Raw genomic sequence first — 19,506 nt, 5'->3', positions numbered from 1 at the left:
AATACCCAGCTCCAAGAAATCCACAAATTTCTAGGAGCTAGAATTCTGCCAAACAACGCTGAAGGAAATTATAAATGAGGTTTTACAGATATGATCTGACTTTCCAAACTGAAGAATGATGAACTTTCTAAATAAACAATGACTTGGTTTGGACGACAAGCTGGCAACGGTAGGGGCAGCCTCCTGGTAGCAGCGTGGGGGCTGGTGGCGACTGTAGGGAATTGGAATGAAGATAAATATGTATCTCATCGACCGTCGCCCAACCTCTTGAGTAGCTTCCCAATGTCGTAGCAGATCTCAATCTTATCATTTTTTACCTGTTGACGGAGTGAACAGCTTTTCTTACCGGCTGCCAAGTATGTGCGCAAGAGGGACTCATATGCTTTCCCGTCAATGCACCCCAGCGTCCTTAGGCAGTTGCAGAACCTCTCGGCGCTATCAGCATCCTTGTGTTCTTCGAAATACTTCTGGAACTTGTAGATCCTGTCCTGATCAAGCTTCCCTGCTTTCTTGGGGAGTTTGGTCATGTTCTCTACCCAGTTCAGTGCTGAGTTCATGTCCCCCTTGCCCATGTAGTGATCAAGAAACAACTCACATGTTTTGGAGTCAAAGTCCGCACCTTTTTCCTTGACCTTCTCCCTCAATGTTATTGCTTCTTCGCTCATGCCAAGCTTCAGATGGCCACGAATCATCATATTTGTCAGTCTTACATCATATGTTTGATAATTAGATTCCCACTCCATATAAATATGCTTCATGCGGTCAATATGATTGAGCTTGTAAAGAGCATGAAGCATGCCAAGGTAGCTTATGTTGGTTACCATGGAGAATTTGGCCTTTATCACATCCCATACCCTATTGACCTTGCTCAAATTGCCTAGTGAAGCATATAGGCTCATAAGGAAATCAAAAGGTTGCCTGCCATCATCAGCACCAATAAGCCCCTCGAGTTTCTTCAGAGCAGATTCTGCTTTTTCAACCTGACTGGCATTTACATAGATAGAAGCAAGTGTGCTATATGCAGACCACCCAAGAGTCACATATTTTTCTACCATTTCTTTAAGAAGTTCTTCAATGGCATCTATCTTGTTCGATGCTGCATAGCTGGTCATCAAAATGCAGCATGTGAGGTTATTCGGTTTAACATTCTTCACTTTCATCTCCTCAAAGAGACTATCAACCTTCCTATGCTGGTCTAACTTCATGTAAAGGGACATCAGATTATTGATGGGTAGCGTACCAGACCAGATGCCAAGTTTATCCATCTGGCAGTAGAGATTTGTTGCTTTCTCTTCCATTTTTGCTGAGCAATAACAACTAAGAAGGGCGCCATACACTGGTGCAGCAAGGCTTTTTTCTCCCGGTTGGAAAACCCCTTTAGTCCTGGTTTTCCAACCGGGAGCACCAATCCGAGACTAAAAGGTACCCTCCTTTAGTCCCGACTTACGCCCGGGACTAAAGGGAACACATTGAGTTCCGGTTGGTGTTACCAACCGGGACTAAATGTCCCTCTTTTTTTCCTTTTTCTGGTTTCTATTTTTTGTTTCTTTTTTCATTTAATGATTAGTTTTGATATTAAAATACATTTTCGAATACGCTGCTAATAGTAATATATATGTGTACTTCGCACGCATAAGTTTTTGTTCGAACTTTGTACATAAATAACAAACGAATATACGCGTACATGCATATATATATGATGATCATATATATACACATGTTATTTTATGTACATATAATATGTGCATACATATATATATATATATTACAAAGGTTTGATATATAAATTGTTTATGTCCTTAGCAATTCACTCCTCCAGATTTGGCATCCACGTTTCGTTCGGGTCATTGTAGAACTCGCCGTTGGGGTTGATGACCTGGTCATTTAGAAATCCTGCTATAGTCTCTCGAATTACTTTAAGTTGGTCAAGTCATATGACTCTTTCCCTCAACCATTCAGTCTTCAATAAAAGTTAAAGGAAAAAGTATTAATATATATATATATGTGTATTGCTCATGTAATTACTTATACAAATGAGAGCAATAAAGAAATTGTAAATATACGATCGAAATAATATAAAGGAAAAAGTATTTATATACGTACTTTGAGTTGCTCTTCAGGAGTTCTCTTTGAGTATGCCATGATGAACTCGCAAACATAGTATCCGCGGTAGTTGTTACCCTGCTCCTGCCTTAGAACCCACTTTTACGACAAAAAAATCAATTAGGGTGAATTGAAATCATCATATGGTGTTAATTGAATATAAATGTGTAGTTATAGTACTTACTTTGTGTGCGATTACACCCAGTGGCGCTTTGCAATGTTTCATTTTTTATTCCTCACTGAACCTTTTCCAAACCCTGCTCCCAATAAAATAAAAAAATAATTTAACCTTTAATAATTGTTGAGAGATCGGCGCCATTATATATATATATATATATGTTGTTATAGAGAAACTAAATTAATTACCCTTGTATAATATCTATTATGTCTTGATACTCCGTTTGCGGTTTTCTCAATGAGTCTAAGATTTTCAATCTACTATTGGCCATATCGATGACCATCAATATCCAGTGATTGCTGCATAAACATATATATATATATATATGTGTGTGTGTGTGAGGTAACTAGCTAGTAAGGAAATATTGATGTCCCATATATATGATCGACATTAATTACTTATAATAACACTCACTTGAAGTTGTAGGGGAAGAGTATCTCCTTTTTGTCGCGTTGGTTTACTAAGAAATTCATGAGATTTCTCTCAGGTTGAGGCTTACAATCCTTCGGGGGGTTAGGGTGTTTGTATACGACATACGGATCAACGAACCCAACATCATTATCCTTTCTCTTTCTAAGTTCTGTCATCTCATATCTGCATACATGAAAATTGTGAATATATATATTGTGAATATATAATAAAGAAATTGTGAATATAGTAGAAAATAATCACACTTACAGACAATAGCAGCTAATGAGACTTTTGTCGAGAGAGTCCAGGTGGCATAGTTGGTGTAATTCTGGAAGCTCGACATAGATAATGTCATTGCCACGGAAGTAATGGTGGTTTCTAATTCTGACAGAAAGATAGATTTGTCCTGCATCAGACACCGACATGTACCACCCGTTTAGCAGGTACATTTGCGTACCCAGTTCACCTAATTTCTCTGGGTTGTATAGACTCTGGCCTGGTATAAATTTCTTATAAGGATCCACTTCCGGAGTAGATGGTCCTTCAGCGAGCACTTCGGCAAGGTTCAAACCAGTGTCCTCATAAAACCGAAGAAACGACTCATAGCCGCCTACCTCCTCCACTAAGTTTAAGTTTGAACCATATTCATTAGGAATGACAAGGGGCGGATTGATTGTTGTGATTATTGTCCGAGTTGTGCAACACCTTTCCCTACTCTCTTCTTTTTTTGCGCCGCCTCATATGACTTGGTGAGAGACTGGTCATAGTCCGATATCGGTTGTTTCGCGGCGCTCTTAAGAGAATCTTGTTTTTTTTGTTCCAACTTCTTTCTTAGCTGATCTGAGGTAGGAAGAAGTATGATGGCTCCGGGTTCTCCCTCGCTCGTCATGCCTGTTTTACACCTTCAAAGAAATCTGTCACTTCTTTTTGTACTACATCCTTTAATTCATGTTCACTTTTCTCATAAGATAGTTTTTTGGGAATAACTGGATGCGTATTTGCTTTCTGCTTCTTTGCCGACGGGCAGGGCAACGGCTTCGTTTGAGGGGCGGACCTCTTAGGGGCTGGCTTCCTTGGAGGCGGGGGAGGCATTGGAGACCGCCTTAGAGGCAGTGTAGACTTTGGAGGCGGCGGAGGCGTTGGAGACCTCGGCGGAGGAGTTGTGGACTTCCTTGGAGGCGGCGGAGGAGTTGGAGATGGTGGGGATGCAGCACTGCCTTCGAAGGTGTCATCATTGCCCTGAGCACTATGATGGTCGGGAGAAGCAACAACTGGACTTTGGTTGGCGGAGGCCCTGCTTTGTGAGTACAAAAAATAATGAGATATAAATAAATGCTTATTATTAGTCATGCCCATAGAAAATTATCAAAAAATTGTTTTGTTAACTTTTGTCCGCACCTAATGTCTGCTGGCGGTGGAGCAGACGCCCCAGGGATAATGATGTAGCACTTGCGCCATAGTATATATGCCTTCTCTGCTTCTCCTAGAGTCTTCTCTCCATCACCTCCAGGAATGTCAAGAGTTAGATCCTCATAACCTTTGCTCACTTTATCCACTGCGACCCTAGCATATCTAGGTTGTATTGGTGCCTCATGGATTCTTGGTGTCTTGGTAGGGTCTGGAGGAGTAAAAACACCGATAGTGACCTTGATTGTGTCATTCCCCCTTGGAACATGTAGCTCAATTGATGTCATTGGAGTAGTGACATCATCCATGGGGAAGCGCAGCGCTGTGTCATCTTGCTTTGGCAGCTCAGTGGAAGCGCAGCTGCTTTTCAACTGACCAGGGGGGCTAATATTAACATTCATTCCTGGCTCTGATGTCTGCCTCTGGGCACTCATTGCTATCTGCACTTGCTTTCTGATTTCTTCCTGCATTCTTGCTTCCATTGCTTTTTCTCGCTCCTTTGCTTCAAGCACCATTTCCTCCAACATTATCACTCACGCTGCCTGCTCCTCCTTGCTTCTCTGGCGGCTTCAGTAGGTTTCCCTATCATTCGGAAACCATGAACCCATGGAGTGTTGCGTCCTAAGCCTCTGGTTTGGCTAGTGTGTTCAGTAGCCCTGATAGCATACGTTAGCTCATCCTTCTCTCTATTGGGCTTGAACACACCAATCTCTTTAGCTTCTATAGCAAAAGCCAATCGGTGTGCTGCTGTTTTGAGTTTTTGCCCATACACTGCCAGACCGGTCTGTGGGTCAAGTCTTCCCCCATGACCGAAAAACCAATTCTTCGAGCGTGGGGGCCACTTGGCTGATTCTGGTTTGATCCCCTTGGCAACAATGTCCGCTTCCATTTTTTGCCACTTCGGAATGGCAGTATCGTAGCCACCTGATCCCATGTCATGGTGGTATACCTTTTTTTGGGCATTCCCTTGGTTCCTTCTCACCCATGCCTCACCCTCTGCTGATGTCTTGTACTCTATGAAATCATTCCAATAGGGCCTCTGTTTCGAGATCGGGCCCATAGCAATATTAAAATTTGGCGTTTCGTTCTTCTTGATGTATATGTTGTATAGGTGTTTGTTCCAAGTCTGGAATTGTATGGCCATCTTCTTCATAGCCCACGATCGAATTAGCTCCTTCAATTCATCATCGTTGATATCATCATAATCATCCGCTTGCAACGTGAAATGGGCAAGGATATCATTCCAGAGCAAATTCTTGTCAACATCAGAGACAAAACTAACATCAAGCTCGTTGATCTTTTTCTTCCATTCACGGATACTGATCAGAATTCTGTCCCTTACAAGGTACCCACAGTATTCCATGAATTTCCTTTTATGTGGACCAAGTGGTTCGCCTGTCTTGATGTTGAATTCTGATATTATGTACCAGCCCTCCAGTGGTTTCTTCGGTCCTCGAACATTTTTGCTCTTCGCCGTTGTGGTCGCCGATCCAGAGAGCTACATATAAAAATAATAATAAATAAATATCTTTTGTACATAGAAATATATACAATATTCACATATAATATATATTTAGTATATATACCTCGCCTGTATTTTTTTGCAAAACATTTTCTTGCTCATTTTCAAGAGCTAGGTATTGACTTCCGTCATCAACATCCTGCTCACCAGCATTGGCAATAATATTCATCATTTCTTCCTCCATGTTGTCTCCCGGGGCAGCTATATCTAACAAATTTAACAAAATTTAAGTCACATATATAAACAAGTCATATATATATACAATAAGTCATATACAAATTTATCTAAGTCACATATATAAACAGGTCATATATGTAAACAAGTCATATATGTACAATAAGTCATAAACAAAATAAATCTAAGTCACATATATAAACAAGTCATATAAACAAGTCATATATATAAACAATTCATATATTTAAACAAGTCATATATGTACAATAAGTCATATACAAAATAAATCTAAGTCACATATATAAACAAGTCATATATATAAACAATTCATATATGTAAACAATCATATATGTCAACAAGTCATATATGTAAACAAGTCATATAAACGATGAATTCGCCCTAACGAGAACGACGAATTCTCTCTAGCGAGAACAACAATTCGCTCTAGCGAGAACGACAGGGTGAATTCGTCGTTCTCGCTAGGGCGAATTCGTCGTTCTCGCTAGGGCGAATTCATCGTTCTCGCTAGGGTGAATCGTCGTTCTCGCTAGGGGCGAATCGTCGTTCTCACTAGGGTATACAACAACGGGGCAGCGTTGCTCCGCATATACAACAATGAGGCGACGTTGCTCCGCATATACAACAACGGGGCGACGTTGCTCCGTATACAACACAACAAGGCGGCGTTGCTCCACATACAACACAACGAGGCGGCGTTGCTCCGCATACAACACAACGAGGCGGCGTTGCTCCGTATACAACACAACAAAGCGACGTTGCTCCACATACAACACAACGACGGCGTTGCTCCGCATACAACACAACAAGGCGTTCCTCTACATATATCACATACAAACACATATCGACATACGTAGGGGTCGGCGGTGACGATCGATGTACGTAGGGGTCGGCAGTGATGGGCGTCCGGAGGCGGTGATGACGAGCGTGGTGTTGGTGGCTGGGTTAGGTGGTGTCGGTGGTGGCGTGAGCATCGTGGCCGACCGGGCCGGGGTGGAGTCATCAGGGCCGCGCACGTGGCATCAGTGGTGGTGTGGCGTCAGGGGCGGTGTGGCGTCGGGCGTCAGGTGCGGCGTTAGGGGCGTGGCGCGGCGTCAGGGGTGGCGTGGCATCGGGCTAGGCCATAGTGTGGTGTCGAGGCCAACCGTCGGGGCGGTGGGGCGTCGGGGCACTGGGCCAGGCTGGTCAGGGGGCGGCGCGTCGGTGAGCACGCTTAGTCGGGGCGTGCGACGTCAGGGTGGTGGGGCGTCGGTGTGCGTGCGGGCGCTCGTGAGGTGCGGCATCGGCAGCGGATCGGACGAGCGGCGGCGGGTCTGTTAGGGCTTGGCTCGGCAGTGGGGAGGAGAAAGAAGAGGGGCCGGGGCAGGCGCAGAGGCTATATAAGGGAGAGGACCTTTAGTCCCAGGTGCCACCACCAGCCGGGACTAAAGGCCCTTTAGTCCCGGGCCCTGTTAACGCCCAGGACTAAAGGTCGCACCTTTAGTCCCGACTGGTGGTGGCGCCCGGGACTAAAGGTCCCGGCTGGTGGTGGTGCCCGGGACTAAAGGTTTTTGGCGGGCAGCCAAACTGTAGTTTCGCTGCCCGTCAATTCATTAGGATTTTAATATATTTCTTTTTACACAAATGATAAAAGGATAGTTAATTGCACTGAAAATTAAATAAAAGACATAAAAATATTTTTAAAAAATATAGATTCTATTTTGCTTTATTGCACACAGGAAAATTATGTGACCTAAAGTTTTATTTTTTTAACAAGTTTTAAAACACAATATAGTGTTTAAATTACTATTTTGATAATGCAAAAATATAGTGTTTAATTAAATTCAGAAAAACTCTTATGTTTCGACTGGAAATTTGTTTTCACATCATTTGAACGTGACATAATCCCACAATCAAACATAAATTTGTTTTCATATCATTTCAATGTGACATAATCCCAACATCAAACATAAATTTGTTTTCACATCATTTCAACATGACATAATTCAACATCAAACATAAATTCACAATTATTACATAATATCTCTAATACACACTATTGAACATCAATATATATATCAAGCGGGCACAGTAGTGAACTTCTTCTTTACGTATGTCCCTTGGTTATGATCGCGCCGTAACCATGGAGTGTCCTCATCGTTTAGCTAGATGCTAGGGTCTTTGTTCACTATGAAGGGTGAAATTCGGTCATCCTTTTCATAATCTTCTGACATGTCTGACTTGTCTTCGATTCCAACGATGTTTCTTTTTCCTGAAAGAACTATGTGGTGCTTTGGCTCATTATTGATTAGGTGGTTGTCGTTTTTCCCTCTCTTCGGTTTTGTAGACATGTCCTTGACATAGAACACCTGAGTCACATCCTTCGCAAGGACAAATGGTTCGCCTTTGTACCCAATATTGTTGAGGTCCACTATTTTCATTCCATACTGGTTGTCGACTGCTACACCGCCTCCAGTCGTCTTTACCCACTGGCACTTGAACAAAGGTACCTTAAAATGAGATGCATAGTCTAGTTCCCATATCTAATCTATGCAGCCATAGTATGTTTGCTTGTTCCCACTAGGGTCGGTGGCATCTATGCGGACACCACTGTTCTGGTTGGTGCTCCTTTTATCTTGTGCTACTGTGTAAAATGTATTCCCTTTTATCTCGTACCCTTTGTATGTGAGGATATGCCACGATGGCTGCCTAGCCAACAAATACAGCTCCTCATCAATACTCTCATCACCCTGACATTCTTTTCGCAACCAGTCGCTAAAAGTTTCCATGTGCTGACGCGTAATCCATGCTTCAGACTTCCCTAAGAACTCAGATCGGAGGAGGTTCTTGTGTGTCTCGATATACGGATCTACCAAGGAGGAGTTCTGTAGAACTATGTAGTGTGCTTTATTGAAATAATCATCACCCATACCAATATATGTTTTCTTCCCTGGTGTCCCCTTTCCACTTAGTCTCCCCTCGTGTCGCGATTCAGGAACACCAGTCGGGTTAATATCGAGAATGAAGTCAACACAGAACTCAATGACCTCCTCTGTTCCGTAGCCCTTGGCGATGCTTCCTTCTAACCGAGCACGGTTGTGAACATATTTCTTTAGGATTCCGATAAACCTCTCAAAGGAGAATATGTTGTGTAGGAACACAGGACCGAGAATAGTAATCTCCTTGACCAGATGAACTAGGAGGAATGTCATGATATCAAAGAAGGAAGGAGGGAACACCAACTCAAAGCTGACAAGACATTAAACCACATTATTCTGTAGTTTTGCTAGATCTGTTGGATCGATTGCCTCCTGAGAAATTGCATTGAGGAATGCACATAGCTTCACGGTGGCTAGATATACATTTGGCGGTAGAATTCCTCTTAATGCAACTAGAAGCAATTGAGTCATGAGCACGTGGCAGTCATGGGACTTTAAGTGTCCAAATTTCTTCTCTGGCACATTTATTATACCCTTTATATTCGAGGAGAATCTAGATGGTACCACAATGCTATCTAGGCATTCAAACAAGCTGTCCTTCTCTTCTTTACTAAGAGTGCAGCTGGCAGGACTTAAGTACTGGCGTCCATCATCTATCTTCTCTGGATGCAGGTTGTCTCGTTCTTTCAAACACCGCAGGTCCTGTCGTGCTTCAATTGTGTCCTTAGGCTTCCCATACATGCCTATGAAGCCTAGCAGGTTCACACAAAGATTCTTCGTTAGGTGCATCATGTCGATCGCGCTACGGACCTCTAGGATTTGCCAATAGGGTAGCTCCCAAAATATGGACTTCTTCTACATGGGTGCATGACTGTTGGCGTCCTTTGAAATAGGTTGGCTGCCAGGTCTCTTTCCAAATATTACTTTCACATCATTAACCATATCGAGGACGTCCTCACCAGTTCGGTTGCAAGGCTTGGTCTGGTGGTCTACCTTACCTTTAAAATGCTTGCCTTTCTTTCTTACGGGGTGATTTACAGGAAGAAATCGTCAATGCCCAAGGTACACAACCTTGTGACACTTTTTCAAGAATATACCTTTCATGTCACCAAAACAGTGCATGCATGCATTATATCCCTTGTTTGATTATCCTGAAAGATTACTTAGAGCTGGCTAATCATTGATTGTTATGAACAACAATGCTCGCAGGTCAAAGTGCTCCTACTTGTGCTCATCCCACACGCGTACACCTTGCTTGTTCCACAAAAGTAGAAGTTCTTCAACTAGTGGCCTCAGGTGTACATCAATGTCGTTGCCAGGTTGCTTTGGGTCTTGGATGAGCACCGGCATTATAATAAACTTACGCTTCATGCATAACTAGGGAGGAAGGTTGTAGATACATAGAGTAATAGGCCAAGTGCTATGACTACTGCTTTGCTCCCCGAAAGGATTCATACCATCCGTACTTAAAGCAAACCTTAAGTTTCTTGCGTCACTTGCAAACTCAAAGAATTCTCTATCGATTGCTCTCCACTAGGACCCATCAACAGGGTGTCTCAACATATTGTCTACCTTACGGTCTTCTTTGTGCCATCGCAACAACTTTGCATGGTCTCTGTTTCTAAAAAGACGTTTCAAGTGTGGTATTATAGGAGCATACCACATAACCTTAGTAGGGATTTTCTTCTTGGGACGTTCGCCCTCAACATCACCAGGGTCATCTCACCTGATCTTATACCGCGACGCGTGACATACAGGGCATGCATCCAACTTCTCATACTCCATGCCACGGTAGAGGATACAGTCATTAGGACATGCATGTATCTTCTGGATTTCTAATCCTAAAGGGCAGACTACCTGTTTTGCTTCGTACATAGTGCTGGGCAATTCGTTATCCTTTGGAAGCATCTTCTTCTGGATTTTTAGTAACTTCGCGAATCCCTTGTCAGATACACCATTCTTTGCCTTCCATTGCAGCAATTCCAATGTGGTACCTAACTTTTTCTGCCCCGCATCACAAGTTGGGTATAGCAATTTCTTGTGATCCTCTAGCATGCGGTCGAACTTGATCTTCTCCTTTTCACTTTCGCATTCTCTTTATGCGTCACGAATGGCCTGACCAAGATCGTCAGCGGGCTCCTCCTCTACCCCTACCTCTTCTTCAGTGGGCTTCTCCTCTGCCCCCACCTCTTCTTTAGTGGGCTTCTCCTTTGCCCCCACCTTTTCTTTAGCTTCCCCCCATTGCAGTATCATTGAAGGCACCATATTCAGTAAAAATGTCATCATCGCTCCATTGTTCTTCTTCCATTACAACTCCGGTTTCTCCATGCTTCGTCCAACAAATATAGTTTGGTATGAAACCTGACTTGAATAAGTGTGAATGAAGAGTCTTTGAGTTAGCATATTCCATCGTATTCTTACATATGGCACATGGACAGCACATGAAACCATCGCGTTTGTTTGCCTCGGCCGCACGTAACAAAGAATGCACGTCGTCCATGAACTCTTGGGAGCGACGATCAGCATTGTACATCTAATGCCGACTCATCTGCATTATATGACATAAATATCGTATTAAAACCTAGAACATAATTAGTTAATTATACAACATGCATACCACCACAAAAGCTATAAATTTAAGAAAGCCTCGCTACAATGTAGATAATCTCAACTACCACTAAAAACACTAAAGCTAAAATGCACTTCAGCAGCACAAGGATTTCACGACCAATCCCAACTAAAACAGATAGATCCCCCGTTTGTTCAATATCTTTGGGCTTCTTCGGCTGGATCACTGCCTCATTAGCCGCCATATCTGCCTATTGTGCAAGATATTTTTGCACGAGTTCAACATACTCTTCCTCCCAGTAGAAGCCTGAACATCCAGTGCCATCCCACTGAAATTAAAATAGAAAATTAGAACTTTAATCACAACCATCATGAAAATAGGTATAAACTAACCATAGTCATTAAATATGATAAAATAACTCACATTGCGATCCGGACACTTGTAGAAAATACGACCCTTGTTGGGACCCTCCTTCTTCACTCGGTACTCCATCACAATCTTCGTCTCATCACAACACTTGCCGCATGCAATGAGTGGGAGGCCCAGCCTAAGTCGCTTTGGAAACCCATGAGAGGTCGAGGACCCGGAAGCAGTTGCCAGCTACTCTCTATACTCATTTTTTAATACACTATAAATTTCTCATTTTATAAACAAATAAAATTAAAAAAACTCTAAAAATCTCTATATCTCTAAACAATGAAGTGTGTTATGCATGCTACAAATGAACGGTGAATACTAGTTTTTAATAGCTACTTTAACCTTCCTTCATGTAAATATGCAAGCTTGAAGTGATTTTGAGCTCAAATTGCTTACAAATGAAAAAAAAACACAATAAAGAACCATATATATAGTGAACAAAATGAGATAAGACAATGGTGAAACATGAGAGTGTGAAGTAGGTAACCTTTAGAACCGAAGAATCGATGGAGGAATCGAAGAAATCGACAAAGGAATCGAAGAATGGATGGAGAAAGAGCAAGAACACTGCTTAAATTTGAACTGAAGCTCTCGGGCGGGCTCGGGGAGGAAGAAGACGGCCAGCAGGATTTATAGGGGGGACCTTTAGTCCCGGTTGGTGGATCCAACCGGGACTAAAGGTCACTTTCCAGTCTCGGGCCACGCCACTAGCCGGGACAAGAGCTTTACTCCCGGTTGGTGGCTCCAACCGGGACTAAAGGTCCCCTGCCACAACGGCTGGCACAGGAACCGTTGGGCAGGGACCTTTAGCCCTGGTTGGAGCCACCAACCGGGACTAAAGGTCTCTCTAGTCCTGGGCGTAATATTTCCCGGGACTAGAGCCTAGTTTAGCCCTTGGATCAAAGGTCTGTTCTCTACTAGTGATAAGTTCGATTATTCTTGGCTGGATCAGGGAGGTTAGCAAAATAATTCTCAGCTGCCTCAAGGCCACGCACTTTATAGATGAGATCCAGACGTATTGCATGGTTAGTGATTGACATGTTCATACCCCTTGCATTGACCATCCAATCCATCACCTGCATGAAAACGATGGCACATTATAGATCAAGTAATACCAACCATAACTTAAGCATCAATAGCAGATGTACAAAGAAGAGCAATTGCATATTTGCTACTACTCTAACTCTCTAACTTGCATTTGACAGTCAATGTTATCAAATTATCTGATGAATCCTAGTCTCTAAGGCACTGACCAAATGATTAGTTGTCAATCAGCTCGATTAGTTGAGCCTAGTCGTCCTGCATATACCAGGACTGACATGATATATATAGTATATAGTATAAAGCAAGCTGCAATAGTACAAAAACACTAGAGCAGTAGATTCTTGAGAGATTAATGGCTAGTAGAGCTAGAGCTGCAGCAGCAGTAGAGCAAGAGGCAAAGAGCAGCAACAGAGCTAGAAAAGGCAGGGTTGCAGATCAGAAATTAAAGTAGAGAAGATGTAGCAAGAAGATGGAGGATTGGAGGACAGAAGCTTCATCTTCAGGAAGGAAGAAGGGACCCAGTGGCAGAATCTGGTGGCGCTTGGCTGCTGCAGTGGTTGAGGGATGGGAACTCATGGTGCTTGAGGAAAGGTGCTTGGCAAAGGCAGGGACTGGAGCTGGTGGAAGCCTCCTGGTAGCAACATGGGGGCTGGTGGCGACTATAGGGAATGTTGCCACCCTCTTGGGCTGCTGGCTAACCGTGTGGGCTTTGCCACCCATAACAGTCGGATAAGAGTTACCAAACAGAAAGCAAAGCACACCTTATGATTATTTGCAGAACAAGCTTCAGGAGTAAAGCATGATCTTCTTTTTTAAGAAAGATACTCAAGCCTGGAAAACTAATACCCATATGCAGACACATAAGGAAGCTTATGCTTGTTATTGTAGAATTGAAGAACCAAAGCCACAAATATCTAATGTAGAACTGTTAATAAATGCTCAAAACATTGCAAAAGTAATCCATGTATCAAACTGCGTATATATTCAAAATCTTTGTTGACTGTTCATGAGACAAAGCAACTGTGACTCTGAGTAGCAACCAAATTGCAGATTATAATGTAAACATTTATCTAACACGTCTCCATATTTAAAAATTCTGGAAAAGGTAAGTACAACTGTACAAGTGAAGAACCTGCAACATGGCCAGCTGAGCTGATAGTGTAGTTGCTTCTGACTAGAGAGTATGTACTTTCCTTTCAAGCTCTGCAATGTAGCGCATCTTTCTTTCCTTTGACCTAGCAGCTAACTGGCGGTTTGCCAAAATCCTAAAATATGCCATGAAAGTAATTACTTGGTCACTGGAGCAAGTGATCTAATTACCATAACCAAAATACAACTGTACAAGTTTGTTATAGATTACAGCTGACAAAATGTTACTGCCCCCACTCCAAATGGTACACAAATTTTTCTTACTGCTTTCAACACTAGAGCAAATCAATATTTGCCAATTATTTGCTAGATCATTCAACAGAGTGCTTTCAACTACTACTACTACAAGTACTACTACTACTACTAGTACTACTACAAGTACTACTACTACTACTAGTACTACTACTAGTACTAGTACTACTACTTGTACTACTAGTACCACTACTTCTACCACTAGTACTACTACTTCTACTACTTATACTACTTTTTTTCTTGCATCTCTTAGAACAAGGCACGAAATGTTGCGAACATCAAAGAGTGCATCCCGATGCCCCGTGAATGATGAGCAGCCATCCCATGGAGAGCAAGAACTAGATGACCAGCTTACTCAGGAGCAGTTCGATAACGAGTTAGAAAAGGGTCTAGAAGTGATGCTTACTCAGGAGGACCTTATCGATGATAAGGATCCAGTGGGGGGAGCCTAGAGAAGAGAAGGTGGAGAGGATGCCCAATGCGAAGAAGGGGATGATGATGACGACACCTCATTAGGGGAATATGTAAGTCCCGATGATCCTTTCCCATGAGAACCCAGACGGAGGCCAACGGAGGACGAGTTGGACAAGGATTTTGATCCGAGCGACGAGGTACGGATAAAGCCTTAGTAGCTTGTAAATTTGGCTAATGCTATGGCTTTATGTTACCTCTGCTAACACTTTTGACCTACCGGATACACAGGTCGTCCCTACTCAACCTCTGAAAAGACGACGTCGGCCTCCGGCTCGTCTTGCCGGACAATACGTAGCGGGGCAAAGGAGATCAGAGGAAGGAGCCACAGATACTCACAATGAGGCCTCTGCTCCACAACCTCAGGACACAACCACGACTGAGACTACCCAGCCAAAGAGGAAATGAGGGGGATTAGAAAGCCAAACCAATATCACAACAAGGCATGCTATGTGATAATGGAGGTCGGGCCAAACGGGCAGATCCTTGAGCCATATACATATAGGGCAAAATTCCGTAATCACATCGGGTTTGTAGTTAGAGATAAGTTGAACCTAGCTATCCGTGGCTGGAATCTTGTACCTATGAGCCAAAAGGTAGACCTATGGGAGAAGCTGAAGCAGAACTTTAGGTTTCCAGAGGGAACACACGAGTTGGTACAAGAAAATGCTTTTAAGATAACGGGGCAGAGCTTCCGACGTTGGCGGTCAGATCTGAACAAGAACTTTATCCAACAGAAGTTAACTCCTTTCCACAAGTACGGCAACATAACTCCTAGTCAATGGGAGGAGCTCGTGGCTGAGAAGACTTCAGAGGCATCATTGGCCCTCAGTGCCCGTAATAGCGAGCAGGCGAAGAAGAACCAACACTACCCTCATCTAGGCCCCGGTGGCTACGCTGGCAAGCAAAAGGTCTTTAGGAAGATGGACGTAGAGGCCAAAGCTGCCGGGAATACGGAAGTGCCGAAGTTGAAGCCACGCCTCAAACAGTGGATATACGGAGGAGTGTGGATTCATCTGGTAGTAGCCTCAAGTTTGCTAAGCCGGAGACCGGAGAGGTAGTATCAAAGATACTGAAACTTGCTGATGACAAGGAGAAGGGCGCATTCAACCCTTCTAGAGAGAGGGATGAGTTTACCGTTGCCTTGGGAAACCTCGAGCACATAGGACGCACCAGGGGGCTAGGGAAGAGGATGTCCTAGAAGCATGGATTTGTAGAGGAGAGGCACATGTACAAGAAACATGGCAGAGACTGAGAGTCTAATCTTGAGCGCCAAGTGAAGGCTCTAGTTGAAAAGATGTTGGTGGAGAAAGGACTATCTACGATGGAGCCACAGACACCAATGGGGCCACCCGAAGAACTGGCGGTAGTTGGCAGCCCTCCGGATGTTCCCAGCAGTCAAGGTTCCAATGCAACCGGAACCCCCATCGATCGCATACGGGCGCCAACCAGTTGCAAATTGGTGGTTCTGATGGGTAGGCAAAACATGATCATTGAGGTGGCAACGGGCGTGGCACATCCTCCGGGCAGCACGTGGCACAATAGGGACATCCCGCAGGACTATACTTGGGTCGAGGTGCATACCGTGAAGCCCGAGTTCATGACTTGGAAGATAGAACATCCTACTCCCAAGGGGCTCGTGTTACTCGAAGACGTCATGAACCAGTTCATCCTCTAGCATAGACGGGACATTGTATTGACCGAGTCTTCACCAACTCCAACTGAAGTTCATCCTCTTGAGCGACCCATCGAGGACAGGGAGGTATACTCACTGGTCCATGACCATGACCACCACACGCTAGAGACTTCTCCACCTCGTACCGAGCAAGGGCATGATGACATGCCACATCCTTCTCCACCTCGTACCGAGCATGGGCATGATGACATGCCACGTCCTTCTCTAGCTCATACCGAGCAAAGGCATGATGAGATGCAACATCCTTCTCAACAAGCACAGTCGATACATGAACAACAAGTGTCTCATGAACAGCAATTGCCTCGTGAACAGCTGATATGTGAAGAACAAGTGGCCCATGGAGCAGGTGATGCACAAGTTGACAAGGATGTTCCAGAACAGGAAGCTCGAAACAAAATCCCAATCAAGATAAGGCCATCGTATGTGGGCATTAATGATGTCTCATCGATGCACAAGTGGATGGCCCATGACCAGTACAAGCCTGAGAACCAAGTAAAAGAATTCAGAGCACTAGCTTCTGAGGAGGGCACCACTAGCAAACTGCATAAAGGGTTTAACAAGTATCCAGCTGTTGATAAACTCAAATGGTCAAATGATTGCCCGGATAAATATGAAAAAGGCAAGAACTTCCTACCAAACCGAGTCATACAGTGCTTGCCATGTGGAATGAGAAAGTTCCACGATTGGTACTTGCGTGCTCAGATAACAGAACTAGAAATCTTACAAGCATGGATCCCTGTCGGCACATTTGGAGCCCCAAGTGGGCAAATTGCTGTTGAGTTTAGGGATATCCAGGCATGCATCCACCTTGGATGAATGGAAATGAATCTAATTCGTATATGGTGCCTGTAAGTCCTTGCCCTCTCGATATGATATGAATGTAATCTTTTGATTTTGTTGTAACTAACCCACACCGTGATTTATAGAATGCAAGCAGACTTTGTGAAAAAGAGGCCAGCTCTAAAACACGGGTATATAGACCCTTCACCTATAGCATCAATAAATTTTAATTACCCTAAAGAGTGGAAACTAGATTGCAAAGAACTAGGAGCTGGAAAGACACTTAAGGAGAAAGAGGACATCAGGAACAAGAAAATATTGGAAGAGTCCCTCAAGGTTGCGGCATACATTGCCCTATGTTTTAAAAATCTCCAACAACACGATAATATATGGATACCATACCACGTCAAGTAAGTTCAACTCTATACTTAGCTTTGTTCAATATACTTTGTTTGATGCAAAAGAGCTTATGTGTTCCTTCTATGACTAAATTCATGCAGCGATCACTGGATTTGCATAGGCGTCTGGCTCTCACATAGCATGGCATGGGTCTTTGATTCAACGGATTTCCCAGTTGAGACATACAAAGACTTCATAGCGATTGTCAAGACGTATATATATCGACAATCCTTATTTTAGCTACTATGTTTGTATACATACTTGTAAGGTTCAATGTGGGATACTAACAAGTTGCATTTGCTAAAACCATTGGAACAGGGCATTCAGGCACTATGTCCAGGAACATAAGGGAAGGCATCATCCAAATAGGAAGGAAAAGTTGTATGTCAAAACTCTATGTGCGGTAAGTGTCATTTACTTTGGTACTCCATATATTACGTGTCTGTCAATAGCATTACTTAACATCTCCATATGCAAAACATACAGTGCCCCAAGTAGAAGCCTGGGAGTCTACATTGTGGATACTACACATGTATTATGATGAGTACCACCGGTGACTACAATAGAAACCCCAATCTGGTAAGTTTAAACCTCTTCGCTCGTAGTATGAAAAGTTCGCATATGTTGTGATATAGTAAACCTAAACTTGTTCTCTTGTAGTTGGAGAAAGATAAAGACACGAGAAGGAACCCATACAAGGATGACGAGCTCTTAGAGATGGTCGGCGACCTTTGCAACTTCATAATGGACCGGATTGTGTACCATAAAGGCACTTACCATCATCTTCGAACTGTGTTATGGAACATGATGGTCTGGGTGAATATGGAATCACAATACCTGCTATGGTTACTATTGTTTGCTTTTAAATTGATATACCACATGTTTGGCACAGGATAGTTGCTAATCTAGAGATGGATAGTTATAATTAACTTGATAAAGGAATAATAATTGTATAACTGAGTTAATCACTTTTATGCAAAACGTTGTCAAGCTATCTCCACTTATACAGCCTTGCATAATCCTTGGAGTCATTTTATTTCTGGTTTATGACGGGTAAGTCTAGCTGAGTACCTTCTCGTACTCAGGGTTTATTTTTCCCATTGTTGCAGATGGCACTATGTATCATGGTTATTGCAAGAGTTGCTTCTATCCCGCCGTGGATGAGGAGTAGGCCTTGGGCAGGCTTCTTTAGTATACTAGCTGTCGCAAAACCAACCAATTTATAAGAGTACAAGTACAATGGCAGCCCACAAGCGGTCGTACTGTCATACTTGAACCCATATAAACCCGGTAGTCCGTCGAGTACCACGACGGGTCTTGATAAACGATTTACAACAACCAAGATCGTACATGATTCAACATACATATCACATATTACATAAAGTTCAAAGATACATTTTCATCATCAGAGTATAAAACCAAGTTATTACAACCGAGTTTGATAGATAAAAGCAGAAGCAAATTAAGTTTTGAAAGTAAAGTTGCCAACATAGTTTAGTACAGTGCCAAGTAGGATCACAGTCCACAAAAGTAAAGATAGGGATTACTAAAGAAGCCTACCCAAGGCCTACTCCTCATCCATGGCGGGATAGAAGCAACTCTTGCAATAACCATGATACACAGTGCCATGTGCAACAATGGGAAAAATAAACCCTGAGTACGAGAAGGTACTTAGCTAGACTTACCCGTCATAAACTAGAAATAAAATGACTCCAAGGATTATGCAAGGCTGTATAAGTGGAGATAGCTTGACAATGTTTTGCATAAAAGCAATTAACTCAGTTATACAATTATGATTCCTTTATCAAGTTAATTATAACTATCCATCTCTAGATTAGCAACTATCCTATGCCAAACATGTGGTATATCAATTTAAAAGCATACAATAGTAACCATAGCAGGTATTGTGATTCCATATTCACCCGAACCATCATGTTCCATAACACAGTTACTACGATGTTGGAGCTAGCCAAGTTTCTCACTATCCAGGAGAGACGA

The 19,506-nt window shown here is 43.0% G+C and overlaps 1 protein-coding gene and 1 pseudogene across 1 annotated transcript; both read right to left on the bottom strand.

Moving 5' to 3' along the window:
- Positions 1–245: 245 nt before the first annotated feature.
- LOC136525287 (large ribosomal subunit protein mL101 (rPPR4)-like) lies at positions 246–14,137 on the bottom strand. The gene is made up of 3 exons (XM_066518296.1): positions 13,894–14,137; positions 12,636–12,793; positions 246–1,350 (listed from the first exon to the last, which is right to left on the bottom strand). Exons 1-3 carry the CDS (start codon positions 13,900–13,902, stop codon positions 246–248), a joined length of 1,272 nt encoding a protein of 423 aa, XP_066374393.1. The 5' UTR covers positions 13,903–14,137.
- LOC136529728 (uncharacterized) lies at positions 8,468–10,396 on the bottom strand (annotated as a pseudogene).
- Positions 14,138–19,506: the final 5,369 nt, after the last annotated feature.

This window comes from Miscanthus floridulus, chromosome 19 (assembly GCF_019320115.1).
Source record: "Miscanthus floridulus cultivar M001 chromosome 19, ASM1932011v1, whole genome shotgun sequence".
Taxonomy (NCBI): Eukaryota; Viridiplantae; Streptophyta; class Magnoliopsida; order Poales; family Poaceae; genus Miscanthus; species Miscanthus floridulus.
This window is presented reverse-complemented; position numbering and strand designations above follow the sequence as displayed.